The sequence below is a fragment of the Notothenia rossii genome (genome assembly GCF_949606895.1).
Source record: "Notothenia rossii genome assembly, chromosome: 5".
NCBI lineage: Eukaryota > Metazoa > Chordata > Actinopteri > Perciformes > Nototheniidae > Notothenia > Notothenia rossii.
Genome location: NC_136903.1, coordinates 88,806,341 through 88,825,477, shown reverse-complemented (window position 1 = coordinate 88,825,477; position 19,137 = coordinate 88,806,341). Strand labels below are relative to the sequence as shown.

General features: G+C 41.6%; 1 protein-coding gene across 1 annotated transcript; it reads right to left on the bottom strand.

Annotated features, from left to right (window-relative positions):
• Positions 1-467: 467 nt before the first annotated feature.
• Positions 468-13,612, bottom strand: LOC307041885 (uncharacterized protein). Its single transcript, XM_079685444.1, has 3 exons — positions 13,432-13,612; positions 10,160-10,228; positions 468-2,296 (listed from the first exon to the last, which is right to left on the bottom strand). Exons 2-3 carry the CDS (start codon positions 10,193-10,195, stop codon positions 1,346-1,348), a joined length of 987 nt encoding a protein of 328 aa, XP_079541570.1. The 5' UTR covers positions 10,196-10,228; positions 13,432-13,612; the 3' UTR covers positions 468-1,345.
• Between the last annotated feature and the right edge of the window lie 5,525 nt (positions 13,613-19,137).

The following is a 19,137-nucleotide window of genomic DNA, read 5'->3' as shown; positions in this document are numbered from 1 at the left end:
CAAAAACTTACCATGCAGACTCCAGTAACGCCATTGCAGAGTCCAGGCCTCCCTCCTTCCCAACGCTAGCCGGTCTATGGCCGTAAATGGTGTCTATTAGCTCAAACCACTTCCAGTTTTTCCTACTGGCAGTCGTGTTGTTGTTATCTTTGACGAAGCGATATTCACTCTACATCTTGTTTAGTTTTTCCCTACACTGCACAGTGTGGCGACCTCCTGGAACACTTTTATATTGCGAGTTGTCCCGCTGCTGGATCTGGATTTTTGTAGCTCCTCTGTTTATAAAAATGCTGGCTGCAAGCTTCGCTATATATCCACGACGCTAGAGATGATCTCGCGCGCGCCAATTGTGACGATTCTCTCTGACCAATCAGCAGTCGAGGGTGTTGACGTCACATGCTCAGCCTGGTTGTTCCCTGGCCCTAGAACCACGATTTTATGGGGCCAGAAAAACTGTGAATTAGCAGGCACTAGGCCAAGTGGAAACGCAACCAAAAACGGGCAGCTGACGTCACAGCTCTCTTAAACCGGGCTCCGTGCTGCAGTGGAAACGCGGCATAACAGGACTCGACTTTGACTCGACCAGGCGACTAACAGGACTCAACTGGGGCACTAACAGGACTCGACTGGGACACTAACAGGACTCGACTGAGACTCGACTGGGACTCGACCAGGCGACTAACAGGACTCGACTGGGACACCAACAGGACTCGACTTACTTTACTTGAGTAAAGAAGTTTAGTCAGTACCCAGCACAACAAATATGCAGGGTTGCGAGTCTGGAAGACACTGGAACATTTCAATTGCCATTACATTAAGTAGAATCGTACTCTATGAGTGAAACCAGACAATATAAGAAACATATCGCATTGGATTAAGGATTGTTTTCACCGGACAAACAATTGGATTACTTCACAACCGACAGTCATCCCGGATCAGCTGGACAACATGCCACAATCAGCCTGAGATTGTCACCACCTGCGCTCATCAAGACGGCGAAAGGAGACGCCGAGAGCCAAGGCTGGGAAAGCGGCCGGGTATGTGAAGGGCATTAAAGCTGGATTGTATATTGGATACATAAGCTGTATTGGACAATGGCTTGGATTTAAATGCTGTAATAATGTCAGCTGTTTGAAACAGTGTGCTCTCAGCAGACGAACAGCCAGAAAATTAAACTAAAAAGGAACAGTGAACATTATGCCTGTCAAATCTGACGTTACGTCAACAGATGGCACTGTTGGGATGGGATCTGTAATTGAAAAAAGGATTACCCAACACAAGGCCAATAGATGGGAATTGTTTATTGAAAAAATGCTTAATTGCAGCTCCTACACTCTTAAAACCTCTATGGTTTTTCACCAGTATGAATACGTTGATGTGCTTTGAGATTGCTTGATCTAGTAAACGTTTTCCCACACTCTTCACACCAGTACGGTTTTTCTCCCGTGTGAATACGGTGATGTGCTTTGAGAGCATCTGATCTGGTGAACGTTTTCTCACACTCTTCACACCAGTACGGTTTTTCTCCAGTGTGAATTCGGTGATGTTTTTTGAGCGAACTTGATGTAGTGAAAGTTGTCCCACACTCTTCACAGCTGTAAGGTTTTTCTCCCGTATGAATAAGTTGATGTGATTTCAGAGCATCTGATCTAGTGAAAGTTTTCCCACACTCTTCACAGCTGTAAGGTTTTTCTCCAGTATGAATACGTTGATGTGATTGGAGATTGCCTGATGTTGTGAAAGTTGCCCCACACTCTTCACAGCTGTAAGGTTTATCTCCAGTATGAATATGTTGATGTTTTTTGAGATGACTTGATGTAGTGAAAGTTGTCCCACACTCGACACAGCTGTACGGTTTTTCTCCCGTGTGAATACGTTGATGTGATTTGAGAGCACCTGATGATGTGAAAGTTTTCCCACACTCTTCACAGCTGTAAGGTTTTTCTCCAGTATGAATACGTTGATGTGATTTGAGATTGCTTGTTGTAGTGAAAGTTGTCCCACACTCTTCACAGCTGTAAGGTTTTTCTCCAGTATGAACACGTTGATGGGATTTGAGATGACTTGATGTAGTGAAAGTTGTCCCACACTCTTCACAGCTGTACGGTTTTTCTCCCTTGTGAATACGCTGATGTGTTTTGAGATTATCTGATCTAGTGAACCTTTTTCCACACTCTTCACAGCTGTACGGTTTTTCTCCCGTGTGAATACGCAGGTGGATCTTTAAATATCCAGATGTTGTAAAGGATTTGTCACATTGTTGACAGCTGTGACGTGTCTCTCTTCCTTTCAGTTTCTAGAACAGACGGACAGAGAAAGAGAGAAAGTCAATCTAAAAAGCATAAATACAGTTTAAGTTAACACAATAAAAACTCACTTAATATCCACCTTGAGTTAACAAAATACTACTTATCAACTATTTGTGTTTATTATATTTGTATTAAATGTGATAGAGTAATATTCTAACCAAAGTATATACCAGAGGTGGGGGACTCGATTCACATGACTTGACTCGCATATTTTTTTACTTGAGACTTGCTTGACTAACATTGATAAAAGACTTGACTTTGAATTTATGACTTGAAACTTGACTTCGGCTTGAGACAGATGACTCGAAAGGACTTTACTTTTTAAAATAATGTGAAAGAAAAAAAAGAGAGAGAAGGAGAAAGTAGGAAGTGGAGCACACAGGAGACAGCCGTTTCATTGCAGGCTGTTATGTTTATGTTGGGAAATACATACATTATTTGAGATATATTTCAAACTCTGACTTCATTTTAGGGACATTTCGGCCAGGGGTGTAGAGTTATTTGTTCAAGCACCGGATCGGCAAAACAGGAGAATCTGTGAACCAGTCTGCCTCGACCTATGTATTCATGTCTGCGACTCTCACAGTATCTGCTGCCCGCAGCTGTTTTATAGAAGAAAAACCTACTTCACTTCTTGAAATCTCTGCAGCACCAGGAGGCAGTAACGTGTAACTCAGCAGAATCTGAGAAGAGCGAGCAAAACACACACACACACACACACACACACACACACACACACACACACACACACACACACACACACACACACACACACACACACACACACACACACACACACACACACACACACACACACACACACACACACACACACACACACACACACACACACACACACACACACACACACACACACACACACACACACACACACACACACACACACACACACACACACACACACACACACACACACACACACACACACACACACACACACACACACACACACACACACACACACACACACACACTCTCTAGTTTTCATAACCACACTGTCTGTTAACTGATTTAAAGGCAGAAACTGGGTTTCTTCATCAGGATTTGATTTGTTTGACTCTCACCCCAGTAACTTGAGACTTGCACATGTATGACTTACTCCCACCTCTGGTATACAGGAGACAGAGGGAGACGGCATCCTGTCACTGCGAGTATCTTCCGTTCGTCTTGTCTTTTTTTTTTGTCTAAACTTCGTTGGGTCTGTATGAAACGTCATTTTGAGAGACCATGCTTTTGATCCTGTGGATTACATTTGCCTTCTGCAGACCATGTCTGGCCATACAACTTTCCAACACACACCTGAGTGACAGCGCAAACAGGTACGGCAAGGAGCCCCGGCCTCTACGCTGCTACAGCCGCGAGGCTATGCTAGAGCTACAATGCGATCGGCCTCCTACGAATACAACAAGCCACCTTTGATCTTCGTTATTGGATGACATCCCTCGGGAGCCGCTTAGAAACACCAGGAAAAAGAGACGAGGAAGGGGGGGGGGGAGGCGTTCAGAATCGCCTACGGCGGAGATTCAGCCGGCCACCACTGGGAGTCCCAGCAGCTTCTACTGAAGCCAGTCCAACTCCGGGAACTTCCGGCCGGGGACTTCGGGTGGCAGTATACACCGTGAAGTGGTTTGCGGCCCGTCAGTAAACCCAAAGCAGAAGAAGAAGAAGTGACGTCAGCGGCTCATTTGAGTAACCTTCTGTCAGGGAACTTATTCCGGTGTGAACGCGATCATTACTTAGTGCCCTGCGGTAATAAGTGCCGGGGCACTAAGTGCCGGCACTAAGTACGGCAAAGTACTTGGTGTGAACGCGGCTATTGTTGGTGATTTTAACATCCATGTTGACAACCCCCAGGACAGAGGGGCTAAAGAACTGTTTTGTGTTCTTGATAACTATGGACTGACTCGGCATGTGACGGAGCCCACGCACAATAAGGGGCACACTCCGGACTTAATGATCTCAAAGCAGGGTTCTTACACCTTTTCCAAAGTCAAATTCAAGCACTTCTTTGTAAATTACATATTTATATACACATAGTTATACTCAAATGATTATTTCCCAACCTCACATTAAATCAGATGTTCTTTATGCTATAAATAACCAAATGTGTGTTTCATAATAGCATTCTACATGAGGATGACGAATTAAAGAAAGAAAACTAAGTTTAATATTTCAAAATGAGTGACCCATCTGTACGTAGACTTGGCATCCCATATAACCTGGCTGAGCCAATATAAAACAATCAGCCAAATAACTTTTCAATACATTATTGATTACTATTTTTGATGTACTTTTAGGTTGGCAGTAGACATAAGTCAGAGGTAAATGTTGTACTTTTACTCCACTACATGTATTTAATACCTTTAGTTACTTTACAGATGTGGATGAACGATGTGAAATATAATCAAGTGTTGAATCAGACTTTAGTTCCACCTGGAGTAAATCCACAAGCTACCCTGCAGTATACAAAGTCATTCAAACTAGCTGCACCTTTACCAGCTTTGAGAATACTTTAATGATCAATCATTATAAAACATATCTGTATCTCTATATCTCTATAAAATAGATCTGAGTACTTCTACTCAAGTACAATATCTGAGTACTTATTCCACCTCTGGTAGCGTATTAGCCTGAATTGTAGCCACAAAATCACGCAGAGCTGCATAAAAATAGACTCACAATGGTAACAAGTGGAAAATAATATTTACAAATGTGTACAATGATTTGTAGGTAATTTTGACTATTCAAGACAACTGACTTATATATCTTCAAAGGAAGACTGTGTTCATTCTACAATTACATGGGATTAAAGCAAAGTATAGTTTTACTTGTATAATACTTCAAGATTTTATATTAAAGCCAGTTTCTTTCATTTCATTTCAAACCTTTATTTAGACAGATTAGTCCCTTGAGATCATCGATCTCATTTACAAGGGAGACCTGCATCATTTAGTTCCACATGAAACATAAAAACAACATACAAACAACAGAGGATATCATATTTACATATTCAACATTTACAAATACCCAGAGTGTCAGAAAGCATTTCATTTAGACATGCCTTAAATACATTCAAAGAAATAAAAATGCTCAATTTCAATTTTGCCTGTAGACTGTTCCAAGCAAGTGGAGCTGCGCACATAAAAGCTGTCTTACCTAAGACAGTCCTTACTCTTGGCACATCTAACAAGACTATATCCTGTGATCGCAGACAATAGCTGCTTGCAACTTTCTGCTTTATCAATGAACAGATATAATACGGGAGTTTGCCCAACATAGCTTTATAGATAAAAGTGTACCAGTGACTGAGCCTCCGTACAGTGAGTGATGGTAAACCTGCCTTGGTATACAATGTACAGTGATGAGTAAGTGCTTTACAGTTAGTGACAAATCTCAGAGCACTATGATACGCAGCATCTAGTTTGCTTAGGTAGTTGGCAGGTGCATTCATATACAGCAGATCACCATAGTCCAGCACAGGTAAAAAGGTCACAGTGACTAGCCTTTTCCTGGCCTCAAGCGAGAAACAGGACTTATTCCTGAAAAAGAAACCTAGCCTAACCCTCAGTTTTTTAAGCAGGTTATTGACATGAAGTTTAAAAGAGAGACAGTCATCAAGCAAGATACCAAGGTATTTGTAACAGGTAACAACTTCAAGTTTTGTTCCTTGCGTTGATACAATATCTAAAACAGGCTCTGGTGACTTTTTAGCTTTTGAAAAGAGCATTATCTTGGTTTTATCCACATTTAAAAGAAGCTTTAGTTCAGAGAGCTGAGTCTGAATAATGTTAAAAACAGCCTGTAATTTAACAACCGCCTCCTGAATGGAGGGACCTGCACAATACATCACGGTATCGTCCGCATAAAAATGTAAAGTAGCTTCATCCACATTTTCACCTAAACTGTTGATATATATGGAGAATAAAAGTGGACCTAAAACAGAACCTTGAGGAACACCATTAGCAATGTTTAACCACTCAGAAGACAGCCCATCAAAGTGAACACATTGGGACCTTTCAGAGAGGTAGTTCACAAACCACCCCACTGCATGGCTGGATATGCCAGTACTGAGTAGCCTCTGTTTTAAGACACGATGATCAACGGTGTCAAACGCTTTGGAAAGGTCAATAAACAGAGCTGCACAACTCTGTTTATTATCTAGCATACTAGTAATATCATTTGCCACTTTCATTGTTGCAGTGATGGTGCTATGTTTCTTCCTGAAGCCTGACTGATGTTTAGACAGGATATCATTTATACATAAAAACTCCTTTACTTGTTCACTCACAAGTCGTTCGAGCACCTTAGCCAAAACTGACAATTTAGAGATTGGCCTATAGTTATTTAAAATAGTTGCCTCCCCTCCTTTCAGTAGAGGCAGGACATAAGCAGACTTCCATACTTTAGGAATTGTATTTGTGCTGAGGGAGAGGTTAAAAAGAGAAGTAAGAGGTGGAGCAATAAAATCTGCAGCTATCTTTAAAAAGAAAGGTTCTACGTTGTCCGGGCCAGCCGGTTTCTTAGGATCTAACTTGGATAAAGCTTCATGGACAATACCAACAGTTAAAGGAGTAAAACTGAAAGGGTTTTCCAGACCACATTGTTCAGAGTCAAGGACTGGAGCGTTCACAGAAGCAGAAGCACAGTCAGTGACAGAATCAAACAGAGAGCCACAAGAGACAAAATGCTTATTAAAGCAATTTAGCATGGTGGCCCTGTCTGATATAATGCCAGATGCTGTGGTGAGGTACGGAGGTAGCTCATTTGGGATATCACCAGTGGAAATCGATTTTATGGCTTTCCAAAATTTACTAGGATTATTCAGGTTTTCTGTGGTAACTGACAAATAGTACTTTGACTTAGCACTTTTGACATTTGAAGTAAAGCTATTCCTTAGCTGCCTAAAGCGTAGCCATTCTACCTCTGAGCCTGATTTCCTAGCCTTTGCCCAGGCATTGTTTCTCTCATGAAGGAGACTGGACATTTCAGCAGAAAACCAGGGATTGTTTCGTCCCTTCACTCTAAATTTACGCAGAGGTGCATGTTTATCTATAATTTTTATAAAACCAAGATAAAAATAAGACCATGCAGTTTCTACATCAGCACACAGATCGATTTTTCCCCAATCAAAATCAAACAGATCATGTAAAAAACCCTGCTCCACTAAGTGTTTTTTATCTCTCTTTGTGATGATGCGTGGTTTAACTTTTTGGACCTTAGTGTCCCTAATTGTGGCTACAACACAGTGGTCACTCACATCATTAGCAAATACTCCCACAGATGAGTATTTATATGGAACATTTGTTAAAATTAGATCAATTAAGGAGGATTTATTTGGGGACTTAATATTTGGGCGAGTAGGACTGTCTATAATCTGAGTAATGTTCAAAGAGGTACACAGGTTTTTAAAATCCTCTGACACAGAAGTTAACCAATCCCAATTAAAATCACCAAGCAGCACTATTTCCTTGTAGGAAAGTTGAGATAACAGTTTTGCCAATGAAGATAAGGAGTCCTTGACAGCCGAGGGGGCCCTGTAGCAACCCACCACCATGACCTGTTGACCCTTTGTTACTTCGACATTCACAGCTAAAAATTCTAGTTGTTTACTAACAGATTTGGAAACCATTTTTGTTACACAAAACTTATTTTTGACATAAATGGCAACGCCACCACCTTTTTTAGGACGGTCAGTGCGATATACATTGTAACCATTTATGTAAATGTCAGAGGCCAAGATCGATTTGTCTAGCCACGTTTCTGATAAGACAATGACATCAGCATCAGTTGAACTCGCCCAAATACGGACAAAATCTAATTTAGGTAACAGACTGCGCACATTTAAATGAATTAAACCTAACCCCGATCTAGAACTAAAATCAGCAGGAGTAGCTATTTGACTAAAACTACCAGGTGGACCCGGATTTGGCTGTACATTTCCTGATAGTAACAACAATAAAAATACCAAGCACCTTTTCCTCTTAATCAACACACATACATTTTCAGCTGTTCTAGAGTCACCAGCAAACTTCGCAAAAGTGAGATTAGAGTTCAAAAAACAATTCTGAAGGACCATTGTGGCAGGCATGTGAGAAAGACAGACATTTAACGAAATGAATGTCCGCGACAGTGCAACTAGCAATTGTTTGTGCAACCCATCCGAACCTGTACAGGGGATGTCCACTGCGGGCGGCAGAACGGACCCGCATCCAGCAGAATTGTCAGGATGACTAGCGAACTTCTCCTTGTCCAGCACAGTCAAAAAAAGGCACAGCAGAAACACGACATTTGCCATTTTCCCAGTCCAGCTCAACAGCATCCACGATGTTCCCGAAGCAAAACCACGTCAGGACAGCAGCAAGGAAATAGGCAATCAGCAGTGTGGCAACACTCCGGTTTCTCCGCGGTATCTCCAGACCAGGCCTCCCCCGCACAGTAGCACCCAACAGGTGGGAGTAGGCCTCTAACAGCAGGTGGATAGCGGCCTTCAGCCGTGGGAACCACCACCAGCAGAAGCAGAAATGGGTGGACGGCAGGCCCTCAAACCGCGGCAGATCCTCCACAGATCAATGGCGTTCTAAAAGTATCAACCATAGCGACGCAGTCAAATCCTCAATTATAAATGTATAACATATTAACAAGCTACGGTCTAATTACGCAACCCAGTCTAACGGCATTTCGTGTTATAGTCACGAAATAAATGTAATCTATTGGATCCGTGTTCACCAACACGATTTCCCCCTTTTTTTCGTGTCACACAGAATGATTTTAAAAGCAATGTATTTCTATTGGTAGTATGTTTCGTGCCTGCGTCTTTTTGTCCGGTCGGGTCTCAGAAGACCAGAAGCTGTGTGGTTCATAAAAACATGTTCTTACTCAATATCAAGACACGATTATTGTTTTTATTTTAAATCGTATAATATAGGGCTTTTTTTGCCGTCTGTGAGGAAAATAAATGGGGCTCAAGAGCCTCGGAATACTGAAATCTGTATTTTTTTTTTCCTTCTAATTTGTTATTTGTGACCCGCTCCATAAAAATCAGTCAAAAGTCGCAGCGGCTCATTTAAAAAATAAACGTGGATTTGTGTAAAAAAAACTAGTTTCTCAGGGTTTGGGTGTTTTGTTTGATTTTAAATAAACAAAGTCTTAGCTTTCAGAATATGAAACTGTTATTGCCAAAATCTTATGATAAATATATTTTTGAAGCTTGTAAAGGGAAGAAGAGGCACCTCTCAATTCGCACCCTGCTCTTCCGCAGCGCCGCTCCCCCTCCCTCCGGCTGAAATTATGAAGTAAAGGCGTATAGTAATCATGGATAACACGGCAGGGTCTGGGACAGTTTGTTTTCAAATAAACAAAGTATTGGCTTTCAGAATATTAAACTTGTGTCGGCAAATTCAGATGATAAATACAACTTTGAAGCTTGTAACGGCATAGTTACAAGCGGAGAACGGAGTAACTTAACGTCACAGCAGGCATAACAACAGCCGGTGTTAGACTGGGTTGAATTACAACAGTGAGTGCTTCATCCTCTGAACACCACCGGATGGCGACTGTAACGTACATATCAACATAGGTACACTCCTCTGAAATGATTGTCCCCCTGCAATTATTATTATGCCAACATCTCAGTAAATGAGCTAGTAGATCATTTTAATTCAAAAATAAAAAATGTTATAGATGCCATTGCTCCAACTAAGGTAAAGGAAGTGACTGGCAAGAAAATATCTCCATGGAGAAAGGCCATGACCGTGAGAACAGAAAAAAGAGAATCAATCCTCTCGGAAACGCTGGAATTAGGAATATATTGTGATGAAGTGCACACTGACCTGAGCTCCAGAGGTCTCCTTGTTGGTCTCCTCCATGCTGCTCTCAGTTCTCCTTCTCCGGCTGGGTTTCTGAAATAATCAACACAACTACAGCTGACACAAAACGAGACAACTCAATACAACCGACAGACACAACAAAACTAATCTACAGCTACTTCGTAGGTTCATAGCAGAGGTGAGAAGTAACTAAGTATATTTACTTCAGTACTATTTAGAGGTACTTTGACTTTACTTGAGTATTTCCATGTAATGCTACTTTGTCTGTGACAATACGAGACAGTAATAAAGCTGCTTCACTGAAGAGGAGAAACTCACAGCTCCAGGACTCAGTCAGTCAGGAGGAGACTAGAAACAACAAGTCAATAAACTGAGGATTCATCCTGTAACATAAAAGGAGTTACCTAACAGAAACCAGCATGCTAACGGTAATAAAGAAGAGTTACCGTACTAAAACAATATGCTGAAGGTAAAAAGGGAGCGTTTACTCAAACTAAACAGTATGCATATAACTTATGAGTATACTGTGGGATAAATAATGTTAGAGAAAGTAATTATTAAGGTATTTCCTCCACCTGAATGAGAATAAAAGAGGACGTGCTGGCAGAGACACACACGAAAACTGTCAGGAGTGAAGAGGAGGAATTAAAAGAGTTTATTCAATGATATGTTCTATTTCTAGATGCTTATATTTAGTGTCTTATCACATCATGTGCAGTGCCTTGTCTTATCTCTACGCTGCTGTGACGTAAACATGTTACAAATTGATCCATTTAGTCAATGTGATGCTAAGCAGAGGAGAAAATGATAGAAAGGTCTGATAGTTATTAACGTTACATGCAAATGACTTTAACCATTACGATGAAAAGTTATTAATATAATACGAATATTTAGATATAATTCATCATAATCTGTTTAGTAACTTACATTCTAACTTACAGCTCACAGTTTGTTCACTTTTATATCATTAAAATGACTTTATTCACATAGAAAGTGACATTAATGGTTGTTTGAACCACGGCTATTACGCTATCTGTGTCATTAACTATCACTAAGTTAACACAGAAAGCAAACATTAGCTAGTGAGACTGTTTAATGTACTCCATGTATACAGTATTTTCTGTATATTGTATCTTTAGATACTCTAGTGATGTGTCCTGTGTGTAAACTTGCTGCTAATGCTTCATTTTTATTTGTATCTTATTGTATCTTTTAAATATGTTTAACTTGTGTAATGCCTGAAAACACTTCTGCTGTGACACAATCATTTCCCAGTTTAAGATAAATCATTATTTAAATAAAGTATATCTATTTATCTAATGAGCTAAACCGTCGCTTAGCTTAGCGTTAGCTGCTAACCGAAGAACCCCATTCATATCAATGGGAAAAATGCCACGTCACGGTGAATGGCGATGCTAATAAGCTAGTTAGCATATATTTAAAACCATATCTATGGTAAAGAGCACCAACACAACAACTCAAACTGTCTTAAAGACAACTGGTGAAATAAATAACTAACATAAAGTCAGCTGAGCATTATAAATCAACTGTTACTCACCCAGAGCCGAACAGGAATAATAACCGTAGCTGTTAGCCGATAGCTTTTAGACAATAGCTGTTAGCCGATAGCTTTTAGACTTTAGCTGTTAGCCGATGAATTTTAGCCTTTAATTAAAAGACAATTTGAGACTATTTCTGGCGCAAATTTTAAAGTTTTTTTGTGAGTTTTTTCTTTCTTCCAAGATTACAGCTGTTGTGTTAAATAAGATAACTCCTGATTCGTGATTAATTGTAAACTACGCTAACAGGTGTAACACTTAATGAAACCTCTGTAGGTGTTTAATCCACTCTCTTCTTCTTCTTCTTCTTCTTCTTCTTCTTCTTCTTCTTCTTCTTCTTCTTCTTTTTCTTCCTCTTCTTCTTCTTCTTCTTCTTCTCTCGGTTTTTGGCGGATTGCAAAGAACTTTAAAGGTGCATACTTCTTCTTCTTCTCTCGTTTTTGGCGGATTGCAAACAATTTAAAAGGTGCATACCGCCACCTACTGTACATGAGTGTGAACAGGGTTGCCAACTTTGGGTACCTGGCTGGAGTGAGATTTTGATATCATGGGTTTAATTCTTGTTTAATTACACATATGCGCCCTAAATGACTGCTATCGTGTCAGTAGCGGGACCTTAGCATATATATAGGGTATATATGTACAATATATACAAATACACAATATTGGACAGACTATAAAGGGCACAACGTTTAATTCACTAATGAAAGTCAAACACATGTTTGTTTCCACTGTTTTATTGTGTGCACAGGCCTGTCCATGCTCGCAAGAGGGCTCACTTGACCGCAACAAGTGCAAGTGTTATAACGATGGTTTTAACACGTGATAATGGCGGCTTACAGGGGGATAAAGTTGTACATGCGGTAATGGCGGCCGACAGAGGCATTCATTTATACACAGCTCGCCGCAATAGCACGAGACTGGACATATGACGATCGTACATACCAAATATAATTATATCAACAGTCACAGCGGACAGAAAGTGAAACTACTGAACATTTAACAGGCAGTCACACTTACGGCAAACAAGTACTGTAAATATAAAAAAATATTAAAATATACTCAGACCCGGCGTCAGAACAAATCTAAAGGGAGGGCATATTATTTTCATGGGATGGCACACAAAACCGTCATGTGCTGCGTGCCTGCGGCACAATATCAAACAGCAAGGCCAACAGCATTGCGTAAAGACGCACACTTATCGCAAATACATACACAAATAAAGGGCAACATAGAAACCACTTTTGAAACATTGTGTGCGTAGCAGCACAAACACTGGTAAATCACGAGCAAGGCACACTGGTTAAGGATGGCAGCTTCCTCATCGTTGCACTCAGAAAGAAATAGACGGAGACGATGAACTGTAATAACGGTTCCGTGCCAGCTGATCTGCACCAAAGTACTAATTTCCTTATTTGTTTCGCGTATCTGTCTCTCTCTCCACAAACTCTCACATGAAATGTGTTCTTTTGATGCGGCATGTCTTAGCAGTCCTTTATCAGTCTGTAATGCGTGTTTCCAGTCGCAAAAACCTTTAACAGTAAAAGCCGCATCAGATTAAGACGTATTTAGCCTACTTTAAACTGTCTACAGGGGAAACAAAAGGCTGCTTTTAACTTTTTAATATTCAAGCCATGGTCTGTTGTTGTACCATGCAGCGGCAAAAGTGCGCTTTTTTCCTGAAAACAATCTCCCCTGATAACGATCCAGTTTCACCTGGTTGGGTTTATTAACCCCAAGATCATCTGGGGCGGTTGGTCTTTGAGCAGTTGCTGGCCCAATAGTAGCTGTTGATGTGCTGCAAGGTAGCGTCTCGTCTGTAGTGGAGGCACCGGCACAGAGGAGGAGGAGGATGTTGGCGGGTGTGGTACAGGGTGTGGCAACGCAGGTGATGATGGTAGGGGCACAAGGAGCTGTGCCTCGGAGGACAGCGTTGGTGGCAGTCGCCTTGATGAGTCAAGGATTGGGCTAGCTAACTCAGCCCCGGGGTTTGCCGAGGTCAAGCTTGTGACATTAAGGCGTGCTGCTGCAACGGCAGGTGCCAGCAGTTGCATCGGCTGCAGTTCTTTCATCGCTATTTCGTTTTAATAAATCCTTAGACCTTTTAAGCCAATTTCTGATTTCCATTTTGTAATTCAAACAGAAATGGGAGTCTACAGAATGCACAATAAACAAATCCAGGCGGCAGAGTGTGATGCTGTGATTGGTCTAAATGTGGACGAATCACGAATCACAACAGACACATGCATTTATTTGCCGTAGCCTGCGATTCTTTTTTTAGTGACTATCTGACATCACATACATAGTAGCATAAAAGTTCACAGTTTATTTATAATTTAAAAAATAAAATATATATATATTTTTTTTTCACACACACACACACACACACACACACACACACACACACACACACACACACACACACACACACACACACACATACACACACACACACACACACACACACACACACACACACACACACACACACACACACCCACACACCCACACACCAGCCATACGTGTTTATTTACTATTTACTGTACTTTTGAAGGCTTCAATGGCTAGGCTAACATCCTCCATCCATGCAATAAAGTGGTGCATTAATGAGTCCTAAAACTCCTAGTTACTTAGCATTTTACCACTTCCAGTTCTCTCGTCTCACAATCAATGTTTTTTTAGACTTGTTTTGTATGTACCGGTATGCACCAAGTCAAATTCCTCATATGTGTTAACCTAACTGGAAATAAACCTCTCTCTGATTCTGATTCTGATGACGTTACTTCTCTCGGTCGCTGGTCAGGTTTAAAGCAAACTCAAATACAAAGAACCTAACTCAAATCAGTGGAAAATAGATACTGGAAACTTGAGAAAACTGAAACACACACTGAAACACACACTGAAACACACACTGAAACACACACTGAAACACACTCTGAGCTGCCTGTGTGTGCTGCACCCACTTTTATGAGAGGAGTTTATGATGATCTGCACAGATACTGACTTGTGATGAAAAGCATGCTGAGGATTTAAGCATTTTATCAGAGCCTGCAGTAAATCAGTGTTCAGATGCAGATATATACTGCGTGAGGGCATATGCTGAAAATAAATCTTCATACTCGCTAGAGAGGACGAGGCCTGCTTAGCCGTTCCTCTGATACACTTTAGACAGTTCTGTGTCCAAAACTTGAGCCAATGCAGTGAAGACAACGTGGTTTCCATGTAGAAGCTGGCGGTGGTGAAGAGGTGCAGGTTTGGCCCGATTCACCTCGTAAAAAACTCTCAAACAGGTGGAAGGGGGTGGAGAAGGAAGATAAATGGAATGGGCCCATCTCAGATGAACTCAAAGGTGCCTTACTTATACTTATACTACACTTACTTGTACTTATACTACACAATGTGTTTTCAAGGTTATAGAAAATGTAAGGGAACAAATCCTTACCCCAAGTGGAGGAGTTCAAATATCTCTGGGTCTTGTTCTCGAGTGAGGGAACAATGGGCCGGAGAATCGGAGCAGCGGGAGCGGTACTGCAGTCGCTTTACCGCATCGTTGTGGCGAAAAGAGAGCTAAGCCAGAAGGGAGAGCTCTCTGTCTACCGCGCCATTTTCGTTCCTACCCTCACCTATGGTCATGAAGGATGGGTCACGACCGAAAGAACGAGATCGCGGATACAAGCGGCCGAGATGGGTTTTCTCCGCAGGGTGGCTGGCGCCTCCCTTAGGGATAAGGTGAGAAGTTCAGTCATCCGGGAGGGACTCGGAGTTGAATCGCTCCTCCTTCGCGTTGAAAGGAGCCAGTTGAGGTGGTTCGGGCACCTAGTTAGGATGCCACCTGGGCGCCTCCCTAGGGAGGTGTTCCAGGCACGTCCAGCTGGGAAGAGACCGAGGGGTAGACCTAGGACCAGGTGGAGGGATTATATCTCTTCGCTGGCCTGGGAGCACTTCGGGGTCCCCCAGTCAGAGCTGGTTGATGTGGCCAGGGAAAAGAAAGTTTGGGGCTCTCTGCTGGAACTGATACCTCCGCGACCCGACCACGGGTAAGCGGGAGAAGATGGATGGATGGAAGAAAAATGTATATAAATATTCCTGTAAAAACGACCTTTAGGATGATACCTGATTCAAGCAATAATGCTGTTATAAGTAAAGGTATATTGTATATTTCCAGTTGATTTGGTACTTCACCAGTTTTGAGCAATGTTTTATGAAATAGAAAACCAGTTTTAGATCAAAATAAAATCAGAAATGGTCTCTCCTTTTCTTTCTGACTTTTCCAATGACAGTAGCGAGCAACACTAGCTCCACTAGATGCTAATTCTAGCTACTAAAGTTGCTAAGTTGTCAACACGGCATATCTTCCTGGCTTCTCTCCGTTTTCAGTCCCCCAAAATTAACTTTATAAACTCAAACATTGAACATGGCTATTGCTATAAGTCACATCTGTCAATAGCAGCTTTTGATAGACTGGTACACTGACTGTGTGTCACTGAAGCAGCTCTAAAACCAGGCTGTAAAATACCAAAGTTATCTTTTTGTTATTCACTTTTTCACATGTCTAAATGGTTCTATATTACACCCAGTAAAATGTTTTTCTGTAACTCTACTATTTCATAATTTCACGTTTCCCTTTTCCCCTATATTACACATTACACATTCTAGTGCTGTATTTGTATTGTGTTTCTCCTGTTAAACAGACGATTATCTTCCCATGTTTGTGATGTCTTTCAAACACCTGTCTGAAAACCAGGCGACCGTCCAGTACCGCTGGTCACTGTGAGGATTATTATGAAACGGCAGGCTGCTGTTGGCTAACAGATACATGTAACACTCACGCTCCAACCCCATCACCCGCATACACACACCTATAGACCCACACGTGTTCAGCTGTGTGTGTGTGTGTGTGTGTGTGTGTGTGTGTGTGTGTGTGTGTGTGTTCAATGTCCAGGTGTTAAGGGAAAGTTCTTTGCACTTCAGCTGAAATCCCCCTGATGACAGACTCATGGCTATAACCATCGATGGAGAGTGTGTGTGTTATGTGTGTGTGGACAGGTGAGCTCACATTTATCCTCTATACCAGCATCCAGAGAGGCTAAAGCCCTCATCAACAGCCTGATCCACCATGTGTGTGTGTGTGTGTGTGTGTGTGTGTGTGTGTGTGTGTGTGTGTGTGTGTGTGTGTGTGTGTGTGTGTGTGTGTGTGTGTGTGTGTGTGTGTGTGTGTGTGTGTGTGTGTGTGTGTGAGTGTGTGTGTGTGTGTGTGTGTGTGTGTGTGTGTGTGTGTGTGTGTGATGACACTTTCCATCCTCCTGACTGATCCATTCTTATCAGATCTGTCCATGATGAGATGCAATATTGAATGAGACTAAAACTTGAAAAAGTTCCCTTAAAGCCCTTCTACTAGAGACAAAAGTGCCATATATGCTGCTTAGATGCTAGAAAACGTTGTGCGTGCTGATGCCCTTTTTTAACAAAAGTTTGCGAATGTGTAGTTGAACTCAAAAGGAAGGATGAGTCTGAAGATGGGTGTGTTTCCTACAAAGGTGGGAAAGTTATTAGGGTAGGAAGTGAGGAAGGCTGTCGGCTGGTGTTATCCCATCGAGGGACGGTCTATCATAATGAGTATCTGTGTCTCTGTCAGTCTTTCAATGGCCCACAGGGGTCTACAGTTGAGGAATGTAGACGGTAAGCTGTGGGTCACCTCCATCCCTCTTCAAAGTCAAACACAAACCCCCTTTATCCCCCTCTTCTGGGGGTTGTGTCACCACTCCCTCCCCCACAAAATCAGTCAATTACCTACCATCTTTACCTCATCTGCTGGAGTATTCCTTGTCCTCCTGTTACCCCAATTTGTGGCCTGTCATCTATGTATATCAAGTTAGAATAGGTAAACTTAAAACAACCCTTTTTCACAAGATGTTCATATGCACCTTATCAGTGTTAGCTAGTTACCTTTGAGTCAGGAATCTACAAAAATAGAAGTTAGGAATGTGAAGGTGAAGAACAGTGGTTCATGTCCTTTACCGTGTTGTGCAAAATCTTAGCATAAGAACGCAATTCATATAAGATACTGTTTTTTATGTAGAGATGAGGAAAAGACAGAATGAAAATATAACACTGGAGGTCGCAGTTTGCCCACTTTTGATTGACTTGGATCAGGGGTGTCCAAACGTTTTTCCACAGAGGGCCACGTACAGAAAAATATATGAAGGTCTCGGCCGCTCACTAGAGGTATTTTGCCTCATAAGTTCAGTTAAAAGTTGGAAAAATCAATCAAAGGTACATTATTCTTGATACTTGAAAATGCTTTTAGAACAAAACAACTTACATCACAGCTCTCCAGAGGGTTTCATTTATTCTGTTAGCAGCTCATTCCTTAAAACAGAAGCTTCAGATTGCTGATAATAAGAGGAAATATGAAGGGTGTATTACACGCTTGTTATGAAAATAAGTTATTGGGCTTTTTTCTTATCAACTTAGATTTGTTAGATCATGTTTTCAGCTTTAATTGACTGAGTTGATTTGAAAAGTGGGCTTATTAACACATGAATACTGTGTAATATAAACTAAAACTAAACATACTGTATATATTTAAGAAGCAAAATATAAGACAAGCAGAAGTTTATTATACTTAAGTCATTATACTTTTTGAATTAGCTTAGGTCAGATTCAAAATGGTCCGTAGTTTGGATACGCCTGACTTATACAATTGTGGTTAGATAGGACAGTATACAAGCCATGTTCAGCTAGTTGATCAAACAGCCTCAGCATAATAATGGTAGATGTGGAGTCTGCCGTCCATTTCTTGATGCCATCGAGCTCCTTTTGAACAACAAAGACACCAGAAGAAAGCCGAGAGGGAGGAGGAGGGCAGGAGGAGAGAAAGAAATGCAACTGTCATCACAAACAAGAACCATCTGTCTCATTTGTGTAACTTGTTTTCTTTTAATATGAGAAGTATGCTGAAGAGATCTGGGAGTTTGAGAGGCCTGGGGGGGCCCTGGGCTAAAGCCAGACTGCTCCTGGTTCTCCGAGCGAGGGGCATTAATATCCAGCCAACCTGCACCGTTAAACCCTTCACACACACACACACACACACACACACACACACACACACACACACACACACACACACACACACACACACACACACACACACACACACACACACACACACACACACACACACACACACACACACACACACACACACACACACACACACACACACACACACACACACACACACACACACACACACACACTGCCAGAGCATCAGAAAACCTTTAACCTGAGGTATGCAGAGGTACCTGAGGTGTAATCTGAACTATTAGCCGCCTGTCTGGGAGAAGGATCGTCTGGAAGATTTATGTGAAAAGTGAAATCACACCATCCTTATTGCATACCTTCAGAAGGTCTTCACAGAGA

What these genes read in the sequence shown, in the direction of transcription:
- LOC307041885 (XM_079685444.1), bottom strand. Translation starts at nt 10,195, where the DNA reads ATGGAGGAGACCAACAAGGAGACCTCTGGAGCTCAG. An exon ending in AGGAGACCTCTGGAGCTCAG is followed by an intron (nt 2,297 to 10,159) that starts GTCAGTGTGCAC and finishes CGTCTGTTCTAG; the next exon opens with AAACTGAAAGGAAGAGAGAC.